Source organism: Acanthisitta chloris, unplaced genomic scaffold (genome assembly GCF_000695815.1).
Source record: "Acanthisitta chloris isolate BGI_N310 unplaced genomic scaffold, ASM69581v1 scaffold6205, whole genome shotgun sequence".
Lineage (NCBI taxonomy): Eukaryota > Metazoa > Chordata > Aves > Passeriformes > Acanthisittidae > Acanthisitta > Acanthisitta chloris.
In genome coordinates, this window is record NW_008673060.1 from 57703 (window position 1) to 77858 (window position 20156).

Genomic DNA, 20156 nt, shown 5'->3' on the forward strand with positions numbered 1-20156 from the left:
CCCTGGAGATTTTCAAGACGAAACTGGATGTGGCACTTAGTGCCATGGTCCAGTAACGATGGTAGGGTTAGACTCAATGATCTTTGAGGTCTCTCCCAACCCGGTTGATTCTGTGGTCTCTTTCCACATGATCAAGGCTTTTGCGTATTTTGCTGCATGTGATAGGCATTATTTCTTGGTTATACAGCATGAGCAATTGCTGTGACTCTTGGAAGACTTCCTCAACAATTTGAATTTTCTAAGCAGGTGTAAATAGTTCTATGTGGAATGCCTGTAAGACAGAAGGGAATTTTTCCAGCTCTGTACTTTCAGAGGAGATTTAACACATCTTTTCTGCTGTTTTCCAGGACCACCTGTTGTTGCCAGCGACCACACATAACAAGACCAGAAGACCAAAGATGTCTATAGTCTTGCCAGCTGTAAACATCAATGGTAAGGCCAAAACATGGATAAGAATGATAAGAGTATGATTTCAAAGAGATGTGCCTGGCTCGTACGTGGAAAGCAAACTTAAACCAAATGTTTGTCATTATAGCTTTGCAAAAGAAGTCAAACTGGTCATTGCCAGGGTCCCTGCCGGAGCTGGGGTACTGGCAAGTCACCAGTGCCTGGTCACCCAGACTTTAAGGAGAGACTGAGGGACATGGCCAGCAGTGTCTCATTCTAGCTCCTCCAAGGTGGTGCCATCCAGTTCTGGTCATCTGTACACAAATGATTAAGGGTTACATGAATGTGATAACTTCTCTAAGTTTTGGTGGCTACAAAGATCCAACTGACTGTGGAGACTGCCCTCATCCTCTCATTTGACTTCCACCTACGCTTGCTTAGCAAGGCAAATTCCTTGGCCTTGCTGGTTTGTTAGGATGCTGACTGCCTTCCATTGGCTTCTTCAGCTGTTTACCACTCTGTTATACAACACTCAGTGTGAGTGAGACCTCTCAGCACTGCATGGTCAGGATTAATAATCATCATGTGACAGTGCTGCAGGACAGCAGAGAAAACAGCTTTGCACCAGGGGCACAGGCTTATTAGTGAGTAGAAATGTTCTTGATCTGCACTTCAGTCCCACATGAGAGACAGGACATGACCTGTACAAATATGTCATTAATTTGTATGGTGAGGAACTGCCAAGTTGGGACATGTTTGGGGCACAGGGTCACTGTCAGAGTCATCAAATGCATTGTGAACGCTGTAATAGTGTAAACTTTACTTTCTGAATAACTGTGCACATAATGCTTTTGTAAAATGTCTGTGTTTCACAGTACATGTGAATCACAAACTCAAATGTTGTTAAATTTGAGCATGCTGAAAACATTATCTGATGATGCAAATTTCCATAAACTAAGGAAAAAAATTCAGTTCAGGCTTTCAGCATTTTGATAATTACACTTTCCCATGCAGTACAGTCCAGTGTGATAATCTGTACAGCTGTCTTGGGGGAATTTTTGTTAAATGTATCAGAATTATTTTTGGCATTTATCTGCCTGAAACTCCCTTTTTATGTCTATTGCAAAAATCCTTTTCTGGCTGAGCCGAATTATCACATGCAAATGGTCACTTTATCACTTGAAGTCCAAACACTATTTCTAAATTGCAAAGTATTTCTTCTGAACATTTTACTGAGTCCTGGTTTACTTGAAATAATTTCACTTGTTGGAGTAAATATAATTTGGAAAATGCACATCAGAATCCAGTGGCAAATCTGGATTAATAATGAAGCATTGTGAAATTATATTTCCTTAAGTTCTTCGGGATTTTTCTTTGGAACATCAGTATAATCCAGGAAACAAAAAAATGTCCAGGGATTTGGGCAGAGATGTCGAAACAGATGAGACACAAGGATAGCATTTAGTAAACAACAGCATCAAACACTGCTTTCATGACACTCAGTCAGGTATTATAGGTAACTTGGCTTGATTTTTAATTAGACTGTTAGTAGATAACCTGAAGGAAATGATTCCCTAAAAAGTTCTGCCTGGAGAAGAACCCATTTCTCTCCTTTGAGAACATTGCTTCTCCACCCTGTTCTGCCTCCGTGGGGACTGAGCATGTCCTGAGCAAGCTTCTGGAAGTTAGCTGACAGCAAAGCTTTCCCCCCAGCTGACTGCTGTTCTTTTAAGCCCACCTTAATGCTTTGTGCACCTGCAGAGAGTTGGCTCCTAGAAAAGGACGATTCTCCCTGGGGGGAGTTGGCAAAACTTTCAGTGAAAGAACTCATCCCCTCCTGCCTTTTCTCATGCCTCAGCCAGATCTCTGTGTGAGAAGGGAAACCTTTTCTACTGCCACTTCCTTTTTGCTGCCATCGCTCTGGCAGAGGAGCTGGCAGTAATGCAAACGAAGTGGTCTTTGCTTTGAAACTTTTTTAGAACTTCATTACTTGCTTTCTTCTTTCTTCTTTTTCTGTGTACTAAAGTTTACCCATGTCACTGTTTCCAAACATGAAGCAGCTGACAGTGCAGTTGAGAACCAACACTTTGAACTACTTGGACAATCTTTTTTCAGCAGGGCTGTCACCCTTTTCTAATCACACTTTGATTGCTCTAGTGCCTTCTGAGTTCCACTAGAGACTCTGCCTTGAGCCTGAGCCATTCCCACCACCGGCTGCAGGGACAGAGAACAGGAGCAGACAAAGATTAGGAAGTAGAATGAGTTGTCAGCCACTGTCCTACATGACTCTGCATGGAGGTTAATTACATGGTTCTGCAAGACTGGTCTGGCAGTTTTCACCAGTGTACAAAGCAGTGTCAAGTTTACAGTCTGAAGAGTTTTTCTGTGAGGGAAGAGTTGGGATAAGGCCAACCAGTGCTAGTCCTTGTGCTGTGCAGGTGGTGGCAAATCTCAACAGAAAATTTTGTAGTAGAGAGTACATGCACACGTGTGCAGTCAACAAGATGAATGTTTGAGAACAATATTGTACAAAGTAATAACAGTACATCATTAATTTTCAAGACACAAATTTGATTTAAAGTATTCAGTCGCTGTATGTTGGAAAAGAGTAAAAATGGCCATTACCTTGTGACTTTCTGCCATGTGCTTCTTCTCCCAGTCAGCCTGAATTGCCCATGCCCCTCTGTGGTCATGAGGATGAGCCAGCCAAATGCTCACTGAGGGCATCTCTGCAGGTGCACAGAAATATATTTGAATATTGAAATATGCTTAATATGTTAGCATATGTTATCTGTGTTTAAGTGTTAATTTTTTTAAGTATAGGAACTTGTTACACATTGGTATGTGTTAATCCTCCCAATCTTTCCCCCTTTTCCTTCTTTCCCCCACCCTATTCATAGTCTCTTTCCCAAGCTTGCTGGGCCATCCCCCAGTTCACAGTCAGTACTTGCTGTCAGCTCCTCCATTTCTTGCTCTCCAGTGTTCTTGTAGCCCTTTAGCCTTCTGCTATTTCCCTGCTGGCTGCTGTACCATGGTACCATTCTCCCTTTGGCCCCTGCAGCCAGCCATGCCCAGTTTTGACCTGTCTCTGCCCAATGTCACACCCCAGCATTTGTGGGCACATGCAGTACTCACAGAAAATTTGCCTGGTGGTACCTAAGGACCTCAGTAGTGCTAAGTCTGGAGGGGAAAAAAGCAGAACTGGATAGTCCTAGTCCCACTCTACATGGTTTTGGAGGCACCATTGGTGTGCCTTTCTGAGAAGTTATTCCAAGAAGAAATATATTGCAGTTTCTCATGGGAATGAAAACCAACTGCAATTTACAGCTTTTGTTTTTAAGCAAGTCATGTTTGTTGTGCTGGATTGCAGCTATTATTTTAGAAATCTAACTATGCACTTGAGACCAGTTAAGTCTCCAGTAAGTTTCATTCCTAAATTTGCTTTTATTGTAATTCAGAATCTTGTTGGCTCATTACAGCAATTCCAAATTGACATATAGGCGGTGCCTTTCTTGAAGTTTAAATGAAACCATCTGCCATTAGCTTCGTATTTATTTAACTGCTGTAAAAAATGCAGTGGGTTATAACATCAGTCTTTGGATCCAAATAGTCTATAGAGTGCAGCATAGCTAAACCACTCGTCCTACACAAAGCACAAGCTTTTTGTCTCTGCAGAATGCCTGCAGCTCTGCTGTTCAGTACACCCCACCAGTGCTCCTCTCCTTGCAGCACACAGGAGTGAGAACATATGTACAGTGTCATACTCAGTGTCAGAGATTCAATTCAATGTTTGGACCAAGGAGCTCCTTTCATTAATGCATTTCTCCCTAGGATTAGGTGAGGTGCTCTCACAGCTTGCACTTCCTCATGGCAGGAGCAGCTGTAAATGTCTGTGCAGGTGTTTACTCACCAGGAGTACTGGTGGCCTTAGCAGCAGCACAAAACCAAAAAAGGCCTTTTTTCTTCTTAGTATCCTTGGCAAAACAGTTCCCTGTATGTGAAAGTCCTTCCATCATTTGCCCTCTCTAAATTGAGGGTTGGTGTCTGCACTCTCAGCCAAACAAAAGTGAGAGACATGATGAGAAAGCCCCTGGTGAAATCTGAGGCTCATTTTCTTGGAGTTGGTACCCATGACAGGGAGAGGTTTGATTTATTTATTTTTTTTTACAGATATTCTGGATAGCTCCTTAGTCTGATGTCCCCCAATGGGGCTTGTCTTCAGGCTGCCTTTGAGGTAGCTGTATGTGTGCCAGACCCTCAGTAACTTGTATGTTTCTGGGTTCTTAAGGAGCCCTCTTCTCTTAAGGGTTGCTTTTTGTCATGAAACACGACAGTAAAATAATCTCCTTTAGGGGAAAATAATCTCCTAAAGGCAGAAATGGAATGGCATGGTGAGTTTTGCAAAGTCCATGTGCTCTGTTGTGTTGGCCAGCTTCTGATCATGGCCACTTCCCTCAGCTTCCTTTCTTAGCATCCATCATCATGCTGATGTAACAGACTTCAGAAGTGCTCTGAAATATTACACAGTCTAATTAAGTAGGTGGATAACAAATCTAGTGGTAAGGCTTTTTGATCAAAACTAGAGCGATTTCTGACATCAAGCAGTATGATTGTTTGCATGCAGCTGCACAGAACCTTCTCTCAGCTAACAGCCATGTGCAAGCAACTCACAGGTGTCCAAGGCTGGTAGCAAACTGTCTGTGAAAAATCCATAAGGCAAGCAGAACCCACACAGGCTGAGAAGAAAAATAAAAACAAAAGCTCTTTGGGAAGTGACAGTGTTCTGTAAGTTCCCATGTCTTGGAGTTGAATAAATAAAGTCTTCAACTTCCTCTGCCTTTCAGGGTCAAGCAAACAAAAGATGCCATTTCTTTCAGAGCAAGAAGTAAAATTCCCAGTCAGTCATTGAGGAAGGTCTAAACCAATACATACCACTGACTGAATGGCAACAGACTTCTTGAAGGTTACTGACATATTGAGGAGCCTTCTCTCTCACTTGGAATAGCTTCAGAACAGTTTCCAGGAGGCTAATGGCTCCAGCTATCTCTAGCTGTTGTCCTTCATTCCTCTCCTTGTGCTTAGAAACCAAGTCTTGATGCCTGTGGCTCCCTCTCACAGCTGCTGTCCTTGGCCTCAGACTGAGAAGCTCATGCCACTCTAGCAGGCACGGAGGACACATCTCTACACAAGCATGGGCTGTAGAGATACTGCCACTGTTTCTGCTTTTGTATCTGGATTTAGCAGAAAGTGCTGAGAACTCAGCACAGCCTTAAAAGCTATATCATATGAGCAAAAGGCTCTGGAAGTTGTGTATGTGGGATTACAATTTATCTGTGAGATGAAAGAAGGGTGGCTGCTAAGGATTTTTTAAAAAGTCACTGAGAGTCCTTCAAAGCATCAAGTCCTCTAAACCAGGATGTAGGAAAATATATCTGAGAATGTCTCCAATGCTGTAAGTCAGTTTGAAATGTTTTGGAACTACCACCCTTGTGCTTCTTGAGCTGCCAGTTGAGGAATAAAAGAAATTGCGTGAACTCTGACCAGGGGAAAATCAGAGCCCTGGTTAGCTCTCAGTTAGACCTCACTGCAGCAGCCAATTACTGAGCCTGGATGGAGAATCAGGGCGAGTCTACTATCTCCTGTGTGTAGCTGTGGACAAGCAGCATGTCAGGTTCTCCCATAATTAGGTTGATTTGCTGATGTCACAGGTGCACTTCAGCTCTCATGGTTATGTAAAGCTGTGCTGCAGAGTTCAGGATTGAAACGATGGCAGAACATACTTTATCCAGGAATTTTAGCAACTGATTTTAGTTATCTTGTAAGATGCTGCTATTCTCACATCTGTTCTCTTTTCAAAGTGATGTAAAAGTACAGTTTGTCGAAACAGAATACTCCCTCAAACTTTCCTGCGTGTCTTTGAATCAGAACCAATCGTTGCCTAGATTGAGCCTCACATAGAAATTTTCAACAGCATTTGTTGTCTTTGAGAGACTTTGGTCTCCACCACAGCCATTGTCTGTTAATATGTTGTCTTTGACAGGAAGGAGAAGATTAAATTATTCAAAAAAGTATGAAAGAAATCATTCAAGAATCTGTGCACAAAAGTAGTGGAATCTGTGTCACTTGAGTTCATGTTTATTTAGTTAGACAGGAAACGATCAAGGAATGAAATCATAAAGGCTTATTCCCTAATGACTTTTCATAACGAGCTGTTTACCTAAATTGCTAAATGCTTAATCTATTTTTATGCATTCAAAATAACAGGAAGGTTATTTCAGAGAATCTTCAGTGCCTTTTTGCCCCTTCGTTAATACAAAAAGTATCTCATGGGTTTTGACAGGGCAGGCCAAGCCCCAGTGTGACTGGTCTTCCCTTGATAGACAGGATAACTGCTACAGATGACATTTTCCTGGGAACGCGCTGTTCATGTAGGGGGTAGAGAGTTAGTCATAAATTAATTGGACTTCATACGTACTATTTCCAATGCCAGTGTCGAGTTATTACACCAGATTGGTTTTTCCATGTGAGTGACACACATCTATAAAATTCACAAAGTATAATTGAGAAGGAACCCGTGACCTAGGCTGGCAGTGTGGGCACCGGAATGGAGTCATAGGAGGAGCCAAATTGATTTGAACTGAGTGTGGATGTCTCGCTGCAGAGACCTCATCTCCTAGATGTTTGTTCAGCCTGGATGCTGATGCTGCCTGGAGGTGTGCTCTCCCACCAAGTTTCACAGGGAGCACTCTGCTAGAGCTGTGCTGCAAAGCAAAGAGGAAATTTTCATCCCAGACTGTGAGGATACCATCACCATCTCAGCTACGTTGTGTTTGTGCAGCATATCTCAGTTCTAGCCTCAAGCCCAGCCCATCTGCCTTAATATATTCTCAAATGTTGTAAATTGAAGATTATATAATTGCTCTTAGTGTGAAATTATAGGTGGCAAACACAGTTTTATGTTTGTGATACACATGCCAACTCTGGTAGCTCTTTATTTCTGCAGTGATCTGAAATGTAATTATCCATAATGAGCTCACCCTGTAAAAACATGAAAAGCTGTAGCAGAGCTGGTAGAGGAGGTTCACAATTATGAGTTCTGCCTTGAGAACATCACTGCAGTAAACCTAGAGATTGCTGAAAACACAGCAGTGTGAGATGGTCTGTTTCAGTGTTTGGGTTGCAGTCTCTAAGGAGACTGCTGCCAGTGGGACCAGGAGGCTTTTGCCTGCTCCACATATCCCAGGTCTGTCCTCCACACTGCAGCTTTCCTCACCTCTTCATGCAGTCCACCTTACCTCTGGCACTTCCTGGCATGCTTCCTGGGCAGCTTCCAGGCTTGGAAAATATTTGAGAAGTACATCCTGAGCATCTGAAGAACATTTTTGGTCATTCATCGCTTCATTGTAAATCATTTGCCTCCATCCTGTCTTGCTCTGTAGAGGCTCCAGACAAAGAGGCCGTGGCATATCCCCATACAGCACAAATACCTTCTGGGTGGATGTGGCTGGAGAAATGACTGCCAGGCCCCGCTGCTCCTCACTGTGAGAAGGAGGCAGGGCAGGACTCATACATTAAAGCTGGAAATTTCCTGTTGCTGTAGCTGGGAGACAGAAACCTTTGAAGGAGATGTCTCACTTTATTAGCGCGCTGCGTTCAGACAGGCACTCTGCAGCAGGTTTGTAATTAACTGGCAAATGCATCGAATCAGAGAGGCTCATGTGGAGGAAAGTGCTTGCCCCACACAGACATAAGCTTCAACTTCTAGAAATGGTGTTAAAAATACTCTTCTACAAGCAAGAGCCGATTGCAGTATCTAAATAAATGAGGTAACTTTATGTATCCAAGTGAGACAGGTGGAAAATTCAGCTCACTCTTTGGATGCCATCCAAGCCATAAGGACATTTCAACTGTAAATGAATACAGGCCTCACCAGCCTTCACTCTTGTATCAGTGAGACACTTTAACATCAGGATGCAAGTGATACTGGGTGATGGAGAAGGTCCATATCAATGAAAATGTGATGCTGCTTCTTGAAAATAAAATTGAGACCAATAGTTAGATTAATTTTATCAGTAAGTGCCTACAGCTTGAAGTGTTGCAGTGCATGCTGCAGTTCAAAGGTAAGGGCTAAATAAGAATAGGAAAACATTACAAGGAAGATGAGTGTGCTAAAGTGCTGGCAAATGTTGTGAAGATTGATTAAAGATTAAAAGCTCACTGCAAAAAAGTTTTAAAAGGACACTAAAATATCCAGCAGGCTTAAATAACACATTAAAGTTGATTCATAGAAGTAAGAAGATATCTTTTAAACAATAGACATTGTAGCCAAATGAGGGAATAGGAAAAAAAAAAGGATAGTTTCTGGCAGACTAAATGTCAAGCCATAAGAAGTCAAGCCAGAAAAAGATACTGAGGAACAGCATGCCTGAGGCATAAAAAAAGAATAAAAACATTTTTCAGAGGAATCCTGCCAGGGAATCTCTAGCGCCTGTGGAGGACCAAGGTGTAAAAGAGCATTTGAAGTGGAAGTCAGCACTGCTGAAGGAAGGAGCAAGAAGTTCCTGTGCTGATGTTAACCACTGAGGTTATATAAATATAAGGAGAATGGCAGATGACAAATAAGGCAAACTTTTAAAAAATGGCTTCAGGAACTGTAAGAAATGAGGCCTCACTCTTGCATAAGCTGAATTTGTGAGAGTTTAGTGCGTCATGGTACGTAAAACAGATTGGGAAGAGAGCACAGCTCCTGCAGAGGAAAGTTCTAGCTTAGTCTGGCATTGGAGGCCTCAGAGAGACAGCCAGGTGAGGATAAGTGTGGTCTCTTCAGCACAATAACATACCTGAGTGTTCAGGAAACTTGGAAAAAGGTAGTTCTTTGAGACTGCCAAAAGGAAGCAAACTTTAGTGAGGCATGAGGGAAGGCTCACTCATGGGTTAGTATCTCCCTAAAAGGTGGAAACAGATGGTCACATTTTGCAATGAAGGGGTTGTTACCAGTAGATTTGCATGCAGGTCTGTGCTGGGGAGATGCCATAGCTCTCAGAAGGAGCAATCCCCTTGTCCTGGGACAAGCCCTCCAGCTCTTGTTCTTGAAAGAAATCTTTACTGGAATGCCTTCCTAGGCTACTCTCATGTGTGCAGCTTTTTGTCTTGTAAGTGGGTATGTCTGGGTTTGTGGGCAGTGTGGGAAGTTTGATTATCCTTTTTGTGCCTCCCAAGTGGGCATGGGATGGTTCTGACTAAAGCATTGCTCTTTCTCCAGCCTCTCTTGCCTTTACTCCCAAGAGTCTTCTGTGCAGCAGAACTCTTTTGACCCTTGTCTTTGTTTTCTCATCTGTTTTTTTCCTCTTGTCATTAGCGTTGCCACAGCTGGTTGCATTTCAAATATGGTCATCCTGCAGCAATGATACCCTGCCAACAACATGCATATTGCACAGCCAGAGCTATCAAAAATGTATCAGTTTTTCCGAGAAATACTCTGTCTGAGGGAGCTTTAAATGATGTGCCTGTGAGGGTCAACACTGGGTGATTCTCATCTTCTTTTCCTGAGATGACCATTGGCTTCCTATCCAAAACAAGAGCAATCACAGTAGATCCACACTGGGCCATCTTCTCTGTAGCTCATGTTCTTTATTTTAGAAGGAAGTGACTGCACCATAAAAGAGGATTGGAAGAGGAGGTGGGAGATCAGGTGGGAAATGGTCCCTGGGAAGAGCCAACTTTCCTTCCCTCTCCCTGAGACCTCCTAGTCTAGACCAGGTACCACAAAGCACCATCTGGCACAGATTGGCCACTGACCACATTGCCCACAGGTGCTGACCTTTTCCAAAAATCACATAGTGGTGTAAGCTAAGGGCACATGATGCTCCTCAGCTTCAGCCAGTGCTGATCTTCATGGCTCCGTTATGTATTTAGGAAGCCACAGAGAACTTGATTCCTCCAGTTTTCTTGCTTACCTGTCATGTGTGTATGTATCTCCCTTGGAAAGCCCCTGGCACCAATGGTTGACAGCTTAGACATGGAAAGAGACCCTCTCTCCTTGCTGTCAGCTCATGGCTTGTCAAGGTGGCTTTGTTTGTGTGGATGCAGACCCAGCAGCCTGGTTTGCAGTCTGAGATGTGCAGGAGAGCTGGAGCCTGAAGTGCTCAGGATCTCACTTGACCTGTGTGGGGGACTGAGGACAGCTGAGTCCACAGAGGTGTGAACATTGCAACTGCTTTGTTTGGAAATAGACCCAAGTGGGAAATTTGTTTTTAAAAAGAGAAGTTCTTTGAGTCACAGTATAACTTTCTCCCTTGCCTCGAATAATCCTGTCTAACAAGCAAATCTGTAAGTGTTTTAGGAATCCTGCTGCATTGTTGCAGTGAGCGTATTTTTAGTCTCTAACACTGCTTCATTTATATACTTATTTGGTAGTGTATACCAACCCTTCAGATGGAAACATTGTCCAGATGTGCTGAGTAGGACAGTCAGGGCTGCTCAGCAGAGATGAGATGGGAGATTGCAGAAGTGACAGGGTGGAGAAAGCCCCCTGAGTTATGTCTGGGGACAGCTGCAGCCCTTCAACAGAGCTGTGTGCAGCTGGTGCCCTCATCTTCTAAGGCTCACACTTTCTGAACTCTGTGCTGCCCTAAATATGAGCTCTGATTTGGGCCAGAACAGGTTACAGTATAAATTATTTTGGTAATTTGATGCTAAATCGTTCTTTAAACCAAACTTTAGTATCATCAGCTTGGTGCACCCAGGTATTGGAACATGTCTGGTGGTTCTTTGAAAGATACCTTAGTCCCTGATGGTGTGGTTGGTGGGGCTGCAGGAGGGGCTCCGAGTGTAAATGGACACAGGCTGTCTTCAGAATCTGGTGTGGTAAAGCAAACTTTCTCATTAGAAGGAATTGTGGAAAGTATAAAGGGTGTGAGTAGCTGTTGAGCAAGGATGGTTTTAAGAGAGCTGGTGGGTTTGTATCACCTTAGGCAGAGGTGATTCCCTGGCACCTAAGCTACTTCTATGGATAGCAAATTCATTCTACTCTGTTGTCAGACTGAGTCATGACTTACTGACAAAGACAGGTAGTTAAAGTAAAGAACAAGCAAGTGATTTCCCTTCCTGTATGTTATCAGAAGAAGCTAGGAAATGTAGTCCAGATCTATGTGGTTGACAGTGTATTCAGTGAGCATAGTAGATAAAGAGTCAGGCAGGTTCTGGCCACTTTTACAAGTCACCTACCAAGAAAGCAGCCAGTAGGTAACATGGGTTATCTACTGAAAAGGCAGTTGGGGCCTTAGAGAAGAGTCTGAGGGTCGAGGATGTCAGGCCCTGATACTGGTTACATAACATTCCTTGGTAATCCACTGTGGCACTGCTCAGAGTAAGGTAAAATTCATAGATGTTCTGATAGAATAAGTCTTCTATAAATGTACTTAAGATGTGAATGTACCTTCAGAAAGCTGTAAAGCTTTTCCATGGTGTTTGGTTACAGCCTTGAAACAGTTCAGCAACTTCAGGTGCCGTTTCAGGAGAGCTGTTTCAGTGCCTCTGCAGTTTTCACAGTGAGCATTTTCCTGCAGCAGAGCTTTTTGGGGAAGTGGTATGTAAATAGGAAAGGGTAAATTGCCAGAATGACATGTTCCTGTCCTATGACTGCACCCATAGGACCAAACAGCCCAATGTTTGAAGTTGAAGTCTAGAAGGACAGTTGACATCACCATTTGTTCTGACTTACTGCGGAACAAAGGTTTCACTGCCTGCCTTTCAGGCCCTCTGTCTTCTGCCTTTCTCCAAGACAGTATCTCTTACAGAAGTAGATGCTTGATTTCATGGATGGACACTTGGGCAGTCAACTGATTGATACGTGTCAGTACTACTAGAGGGAGAAGGACTGTGTTTTATGGCCTTTCTATTAAGACAGTTTTGAAAATCTAGTGCTTCAAATATGAAGACAATCTTCCATCATCTTTAGTAATTTGTAAGAGTAGTTAATACCCTCAGCCTTATTTGTTAAATGTTTTTGGGTTGGACCACAGATTTCAGCTTTCATCTGTTGATTCTTGTAATATAAAGGAGCAACCCTAAACCCTGGAGAGCAGCACTGGGAATTAGGTTTCTGTTCCCTAGACCAAGCTCGTGCTGGGAGTTTGGGACAGCCCATGAGAGCCAGCAAGGCTCTTTGGGAAGGTGCAGCCAGAACAGCAACACTTGGCACAGTTACCTTGGTTCTTAATTTGAAATAGTCCATCATATGAAGCATGGCTTTTAAACCTGTTAACAAATAATTAACTGCAGCACAGTCTCCTGGCCCAGCAAGGATAGCTTCTTAAGCATGAGGCTGTACCGTGTGAGAAACTGTACGTTCTGAACTTCAAAGAGGAGCAATAAATCTATTTATAAATCCAGACACCTCTACAGGAGATCCGTTCCTGGGTTTTTACTTATGTAATCCCACAAAACATCAGTCATAGGTAATTCAAGACAATAAACTTCAGAAATCGTTCAGTGTCAGTGTTGCTCTGGGCTATTAGGCAGCAGTGTGTAATGCACATTGGCAGTGCTGACCTTCCAGCCAGCAAACGAGCAGCAGGCAGCAGCTTGGGGCTGTCAGTCCTGCTTCACAGACACCCCTGCTGCCTGTGCCTCTCTGGGAGGTGTGATGGGTGCGTGCTCAGGCAGGGCAGTACACGCTGACCTGAGCCCCGAGGGAAAGCACTGGTTATGTACACCAACCCCTCCAGAGATCAGCCACATGCAACTGATGAGCTCAGCGCTCGGCGTAGCGTCTGGAAAACCCTCCTTCTGCTCCACTGGTGTCTCCCAGGTGTTGGTCCTGCTGGATGGCGCCATGGGAGGGGAAGGAAAGAAAGCTTGACCACACTGGTTTTAAAAGATCTGATACAGGAATCATCAGGCAAAATTGTTGGCCTGTTCTGTGGATCAGGTCAGACCATGGGGTCCTTGGGAGAGCCCACAACTCCAGATATTACCCTCTTGCTCACAAGGGACTATGAACAGCCCAGGGTCAGGCATGAACAGGCACTTGGAGCTCACAGAAAGGCAGGGTCAGAGGCACCACAGGCAACTGCAAGTGTGTGCAGTAACTGTCTGATCAGGTACCCTGAGTGTTGACTGGCAGGCAGTCATCCAGCCTTCCCTTAAAAACTGCCAGTCACGGAGATCCTCTGGTCTCCCAAGGTACTTTCATCCAGGGCTTGTATTTCATTATCATTAGAAACTTGGTCAAAGTTAAACCTGTTCCTCTTGAAGTTGAGCTGATCATTTCTAGTCCAGTCATGCTGTTGGCTTACCCACAGTGATCCTCTGCAGTCCTCAAGTTTTTCTGCAGTGCTTCTGCCCAGACCCATTTTTACTCATGTTTTCCAGCTCTCCTGAGCATTGTACTTTACTCTGGCTGTGGTTGAAATGCATCCTGAAGATTTTGGATAGCTTCTCTCTTTTATCAAAACCGCAGTCTCATCCAGTCCAGCCACTCCAAGGTGGTTGAAAACTTTCCAGTTTAGCATCTTCCAGAAATCTTATAAGTATCCTCTCTATTCCTCATCCAGATCATGAAGCAGTTTAATGGCATTGAGCTCAGGATGGAGCCGTATGGGATCATTTTTTGCAATGACAGTGAGCTAGTCTTCCCAAACATGGGACTGTGCCCACTGCATTCAGGTCACGTTTGCCTGTTGTTTTGTGGAGACCATCACATGGGCATTTGCACAGCATCAGCCTCTCCACCCTCTGGGCTGGGGTGGGCTGGGCAGGGCTCTCTGATGGTGGCCAGGAATCCTGGGACTACTCCTTACAACACAGCTGGTCCAGGCACCCAGCAGCACCAAGCAGTAACTGCTGTCTTTGTGGAAGAAACCACCTCCTCTTCTGTGTCAGTTTGAAGCAAGTGGTAATGAGAAAGGCTGCTGGAAATGCCTGTAGTGGGAATTGAGCTATTCTTGCTGCTGCCCTTATCCCTGTGACATCAAACCCTTTGCAGAGACTCCCTGTGCCAGTTCATCATCAGGAATACCTTCACCCCAAACAGGCAAAGAATCAGATCCTGTCTTTAAACCTGACTGTAATTCCTGGGCTAATTCACAGGCCCAGGGCAGGATTTAGGCACTTTGCGAATGTCTGAGTTGGGGCTGCATCTCCTCCATGCCTGCTGGCCAGAAAGGCATGTCCTGAGTGATTCCTCCCAGATATCTCAGCTGTGGTGGCCTGCAGGACGTGGTACTTCTCGCCATGGGGTAGCAGAGCTGTGGCTTACTTAACTGTGGTGCACTTAGTCGTGAGAGAGCCGTGTCAGGGCTGGGAGAAATGGGATCCCAGCTGGCCAGGATGGGCTGCTCTGGTTCCCATGCTCCTTGCTGCCACCCATGCAGCACAGCTCCCTCCCTCGCATGGGCTGCTCTTGGGATTGCTCTTCTCTTCCGTCTGGTGCAATTCCTGGGAACCTAATGACAGCCTGCTGTGCTGGCTGCTGTGGGCAGACACAGGAAACTTACTGCCTTACCAAGAGGTTTTCCTGGCCCTGGCCTCTGTCCCATCCCACCTCACCCACTTGTGGCTTTGGAGCACTGTTTCTCACATAGCTGGGATCCTACCCACTGCAGCATGAGAGCTGAGGAACTGTGTTTCCAGCTTGTTGTGTCACAGAGAGCCCATCTGTTCCTGTTTGCTGTCTCCAGGCTCTTTGCCCCCTCAGCTTCCTCACGTGCCTCTCTGCTCCCCCGTGCAGCACCACCAGCCCAACCCCCTCTGCCATCTGTTTCTGAGCCTGTCAGGTGGGAACCAAGAGCACATCCGAAGGATGAGAGAGAGGGTGACCTGGAGGGATGCTCTCTATAAGGGTCCCATGGAGGGACCAACTGGGGACACAGCACCTGAAGCCATAGCAGGGTTTTATCAGCAGCACAGCATCCAGGAGGGACGAGGTGCTTGTCAGGGTTTTTGGGTCAGAAGCACAGAGACATGCACAGCTGCTCCTGGCCTCGGTCTCTCAGTGGCACATGCAGAGCTTTTTCCTTTTCATTTCTTGCAGGTGGGAGCTTTGATTTGCCTTGCAGACTCTCAGCCCCCTTAGCAAGGGTTTGCTCCTGATTTTCATTACTATACCAGACATACTTTATCAAATGGCTTCTACAGGTGGCGTGGGGTACAAGAGGGTCCGGCCACAGTTGTCAGCTGTCATCCAGAGTCAGAGTTAATCCAGGAAAACAGTAAAAATTAGTAATGTATATTGCATTCCTCCAGTCCATACGCTTTCCATTAGGTGATCTTCCATCCTCCTTAGAGCAGAAATAAAACCCTGCCAATGGCAGTCTTGTGCCTCTGAAAGCAAGGACTGGTCGTGCCTGGAAATCCGATCTCAGCTCTTGCATTCCTGGGCACACTGTCTATGCAGGGAATAGTCTCCCACCTTCCAATCCAGGCAGCAGATGCTAGCCATGTGCACAGCCTCTGCCTGTAAGCCCAGGAGCTTCTGCAGCAGCAGACTGTCAGGTCTGGGGCCACGCCAGGGTGCTGTAGCCAGAGTTCCATGTGCTGGTCCAGGTCTCCGTGTGTCCAGAGGTCTCTCAGGGTTATGGCCTTGCCCAGTGTCACCATGTCACACAAGTACAACAGCCAGGTCAGGAATGGTAGTGAGGCACAGCTAATTCTTTTGAGAGATCATATTTTAGCTGGTTTTATTAATAATCTGCTGAAGAAATTCCTCTAGAGCCTCAGTGTCAAGAGGGTCATAGAAAGTGAAACATTCAGCTGTCTTAAATAAACTTTGTCTTCAGTCACCCCCACACTTCCATAGGTCAAGAACGACAGTTCTGTAATAAATGTTATGCAGCACAAACTCCATCAGTAATTATGTGTGGATGAAGGAGTGGAAAATAAAAGACTTACATTAAGTTCTAGGTGTGACTGCACATGCTGGGTGTGGCCTGGGTCCTTTGAGGTGTCATGAGTAGTTTTGGGCCACATTGTGTGAGATGGAGCTCCATGTGTGGAGCTGCAAAAAGGGAGGGAGTTCCCATTACTCCAGCTCTTGCTCTGTACAAAAAAGTGATCCAGAAAGCTCTGCTTTTGGTGCTATTGGATCACTAGCTTGCAAGGATGACTCTAACCTTTTTTTTATCCTTACTTTTGCAGAGAATGTGATCAATGGGCAGGATTACGAGGTGATGATGCAGATTGACTGTGAAGTGATGGACACCAGGATACTCCACATCAAAAGTTCATCTGTCCCTCCATACCTCCGAGAGCAGCGCAGAAATCACACCGACACCTTCTACAGCTCAACCCCCTCCGTCCCAGAGACACCCCATGCCCTGAGGGCCATTGTGGAATCCCTGCAGTAGCTCCTGCGGCACAACACACCCAGCATGGAGCAGGTCCTGCTGCCAGACTGAGCCTGGCAGCAGACTGACCCTGGCAGGTCCCTGGGGCTCCTGGCACATTGGCACAGCAGGGCAGTCCCCCCCTTAGCCCATTCCTGTGCCTGACCATACCCAGTGGCCACATCCCATCTGGGGATGATGCAGCTCAGCTGGCCCCTTGCCATGGACACCCTGGGGGACTCTTGCAGCATGCAGTGCCTGTTGCCAGAGGTGCAGGTGAGGCAAACCACTGCAGTCCTGGTGTTGGCATCAGCAGCTGCTGCCCAGGGCTGCACAGGGGGGGGACAGGCCGTCCTTGCTACTTATGCACTGTCCAAAATTGTGGGTTGTTTTTGGGTTTTTTTGTCCCTGTTAGGCTGCATTCTAAGGTGTGGTGTTGAGCTCTGGGGTCGTGCCTAGAGACATTATGTGGATGCCCAAGCTTGAGATCAGACTTCTCTCCCTGCAGCACGTGGGGCAGCAGGAGGAAGCAGTGTCTGGCTCCCAGCTGCAGGGAGAGCCACAGTCCTACACCCCATGCTGAGTGCCACCAGCCCTGGCCCTGCACTCCAGGTGCAGGAGCATGAGCATCCCATCTCTGCTAGGGTGTCTGCTGGGCCTGTCCAGACAGCCTCATTCCTCCTCAAGCCCACACACTTGCCCAGATCCCTGCCTGTGCTGCCTCCCTTGCTGGGAAGCCCTGGGATGCTGCCCAAGGTTGCAGTGGTGCCATGAGGCAACCCAGGCTCAGCCTCACAGCGAGGTGATGGGACCCTGCACTTAGACCCAAAGCACTACAAGCAGAACAACCCACACTGTCACAGCAATGTGGGGCCTGGGCTGTCCTCCGAGGCAGAGCACACCCCACCTCATACCCCCTGCCCCACACACTGCTGCTGTCTTCCCCAGCCCATGTGGCTGCATGGCAGAGGGCTGGGGCTTGGCCCAAGGGAGGTGATTTAATGCAGCAGATGTGTTTGTAAAGTTGAGTTTTAGGTTTGGTTGATGTTTTTTTTCCCCTGGTTTTTGCTTGTGGGTTGGGTTTTTTTTGTGTGTGTGCTATTTAATACTTTTCACTGCTCACAACAGCCTATGAAGCAGCACTGGCCCTGCTGGGTCAGAAGGGCACTTCAGTTCAGTGGCACAGCCACAGCACCTTCCTCCTGAAACCACAGTCACATCCCTCTGCCTCGCCAGCACTGACAGCCGCCCGCCAGGCAGCATGGGAGCATGCTGTTTGCCTCCAAACACCGAGCTGCAGCTGACTGCTGCCACTCCAGAGCTGCTGTGGAGCTCTGTTCACTGGTCCCAGTTCATCTCCTGAGCCCCAGGCCAGAGCTGGGCCGAGCTACTCCAGCACACTGCAGTGCTCAGCCAGGATGAAACGCCAACAGAGCATCAGCCTTGCGTAATGACTTCAGCATGTTACTTTTTTTTTCTTGCCCCTTTGCATTTCATACAGAAGATGATGGGCTTCAGTTTACCAGCCAGCTACCTTCATTATCTGAGCGCTGACTGGCTCGTGTGGGGGTTTTAATTGTCGCCGAGCTACTCCAGCACACTGCAGTGCTCAGCCAGGATGAAACGCCAACAGAGCATCAGCCTTGCGTAATGACTTCAGCATGTTACTTTTTTTTTCTTGCCCCTTTGCATTTCATACAGAAGATGATGGGCTTCAGTTTACCAGCCAGCTACCTTCATTATCTGAGCGCTGACTGGCTCGTGTGGGGGTTTTAATTGTCTTGCGTGGCTGTTAGGAAATAAAGGTCAATCCTGCAGCAAGACAAACAGCTCAGGGGGCAGTGAGGAGGAGGAGAACGAGGAGCAATACACCCCTGTGAAGTATCTGCCTTGCAACACTATGGAAAAACTTTTCCCTTTGCCACGTACTCGGCGCAGGCTGCGCTGGCCCCCCGTGCTCTCTGCTGCTGGGAGGCAGCCGCGCTCGGCGAGGGGTTTGGCTTTGCTCCTTGCACCAGTTTTCCTGGCCCTGGCCCCACCTGACTGTGGGCCAGCTCACACAATAGTCAGAAATAAAACCCCCGGTGGTGCCCCAGCCAGAAGCACACGGCTCCCCCAGCAGCTCCAGGCTCCAGGGTGTTTGCTGCCGGGGAGCTGGGGAGGGGATCTGGAGGTGGTGGGTGGGTTTGCCACAGCCCAGGATGTTGGGAAGGGCTGCTGAAAGGGGCTGGGGGCTTGGGCTGCAGCACCACATCCTCAGCCAGCACCCATGGGCTTTGGTGGTGGAGAGCATCTCTTATCCTGTGTAATTCTGTTCTGTGTCCCTAGAACTGAAGGCAATAAAATCCTTCTTTTATTTATTATTAATACTTGTTATTATTGTGCTTGTTAATAGTTCTCCTTTGGCAAATTACTAGAAGGTCTGTGCTGTGTCTGCCATTTCTTGGGCTGCAATGTGGCTCACTCGGTATAGCATTGGCACTGCCCATGCCACATGCACCCAGACCTCTCTCCTGTTCCTGGGAAGGGAGATCCTACACAAGCTGCTCAACCAGAGCTTGGCAAAGAGGAGGCTATGAGGGTCTCACTGCAACCTGAGTGACCTGAGGGCAACCACAGGCATCACAGAGTCAAGCTCTTCTCAGGACTGGACCTGGCCATGTCACTGCCCTGGTGCCAGTCCCAAGCAGCCTAGAGCCCCCTGAGGTCCCTCCCCATTTGGTGTGTAAACTGGCACTCTCCAAACCAACCAAAATCCACCCAAAACACCCACATGCATTTCCATGCACCCAAGAGGGTGAACCACAGCCAAAGAAAGTCCTGGATAGCTGCAAAGAAAGGTACTTGATCCTTTATTACTGACAGCAGGTAAATACAAGATGCTGGTGGGCAGGAGGGCAAGGGCTGTGCCTCTGTGAGGGGATCCCAGTGCTCACAAGAGTTAGGACCAGGGCGAGCATGGCAGTGAGAAGGAGTGTAGGAGATGGAGCATCAGAGCAAGAGCTCCCCCAGCCACCAGGGCTCCCACAGCCCCACAGCTCTCTGCCCAGGTAGGGGCAAATGACAAGGGGGACTACTTTGGGTTAAAAAATGAACAAAGAAGAGCCATCTACACATATTTACAGCATCCCCCTCCCGCCACCAGCACACTCCAGGGCTCAGGGTGTGCCTGGCCCCCCAGAACAGGTTGCAAAGGGCAGAGCCCCAGCTGGAGGGGACAGTCCTCGGCATAAGTGCCAGCACCAGGGGCTGCTGGAGCTGAGCTTGCAGCCCTGTTGGACAGCAGGCTCTCCAAAGGGCCTGCTGGACGTTGGCTGGGAAGATGGTCCTGAGATGGGACATTCCCATGGGACACACAGGTGCTCCACCAGGACAGGCAGACATCAGCATCCCACTGGGACTCAGTGCCTGCAGAGAGAGACCAGATTTGCACTGGCTCGGGGT

At 46.8% G+C, this 20156-nt stretch overlaps 1 protein-coding gene across 1 annotated transcript in view; it reads left to right on the forward strand.

The window, feature by feature from the left end:
* The window catches only part of ATF6 (activating transcription factor 6), a 73048-nt gene extending 56315 nt beyond the window's left edge, over nucleotides 1-16733 (forward strand). Inside the window, exons 14-15 of the mRNA XM_009074753.1 lie at nucleotides 348-432; nucleotides 16525-16733. Coding sequence (XP_009073001.1) covers nucleotides 348-432; nucleotides 16525-16733 — 294 coding nt within the window. The remainder of the gene's footprint in view (nucleotides 1-347; nucleotides 433-16524) is intronic.
* Nucleotides 16734-20156: the final 3423 nt, after the last annotated feature.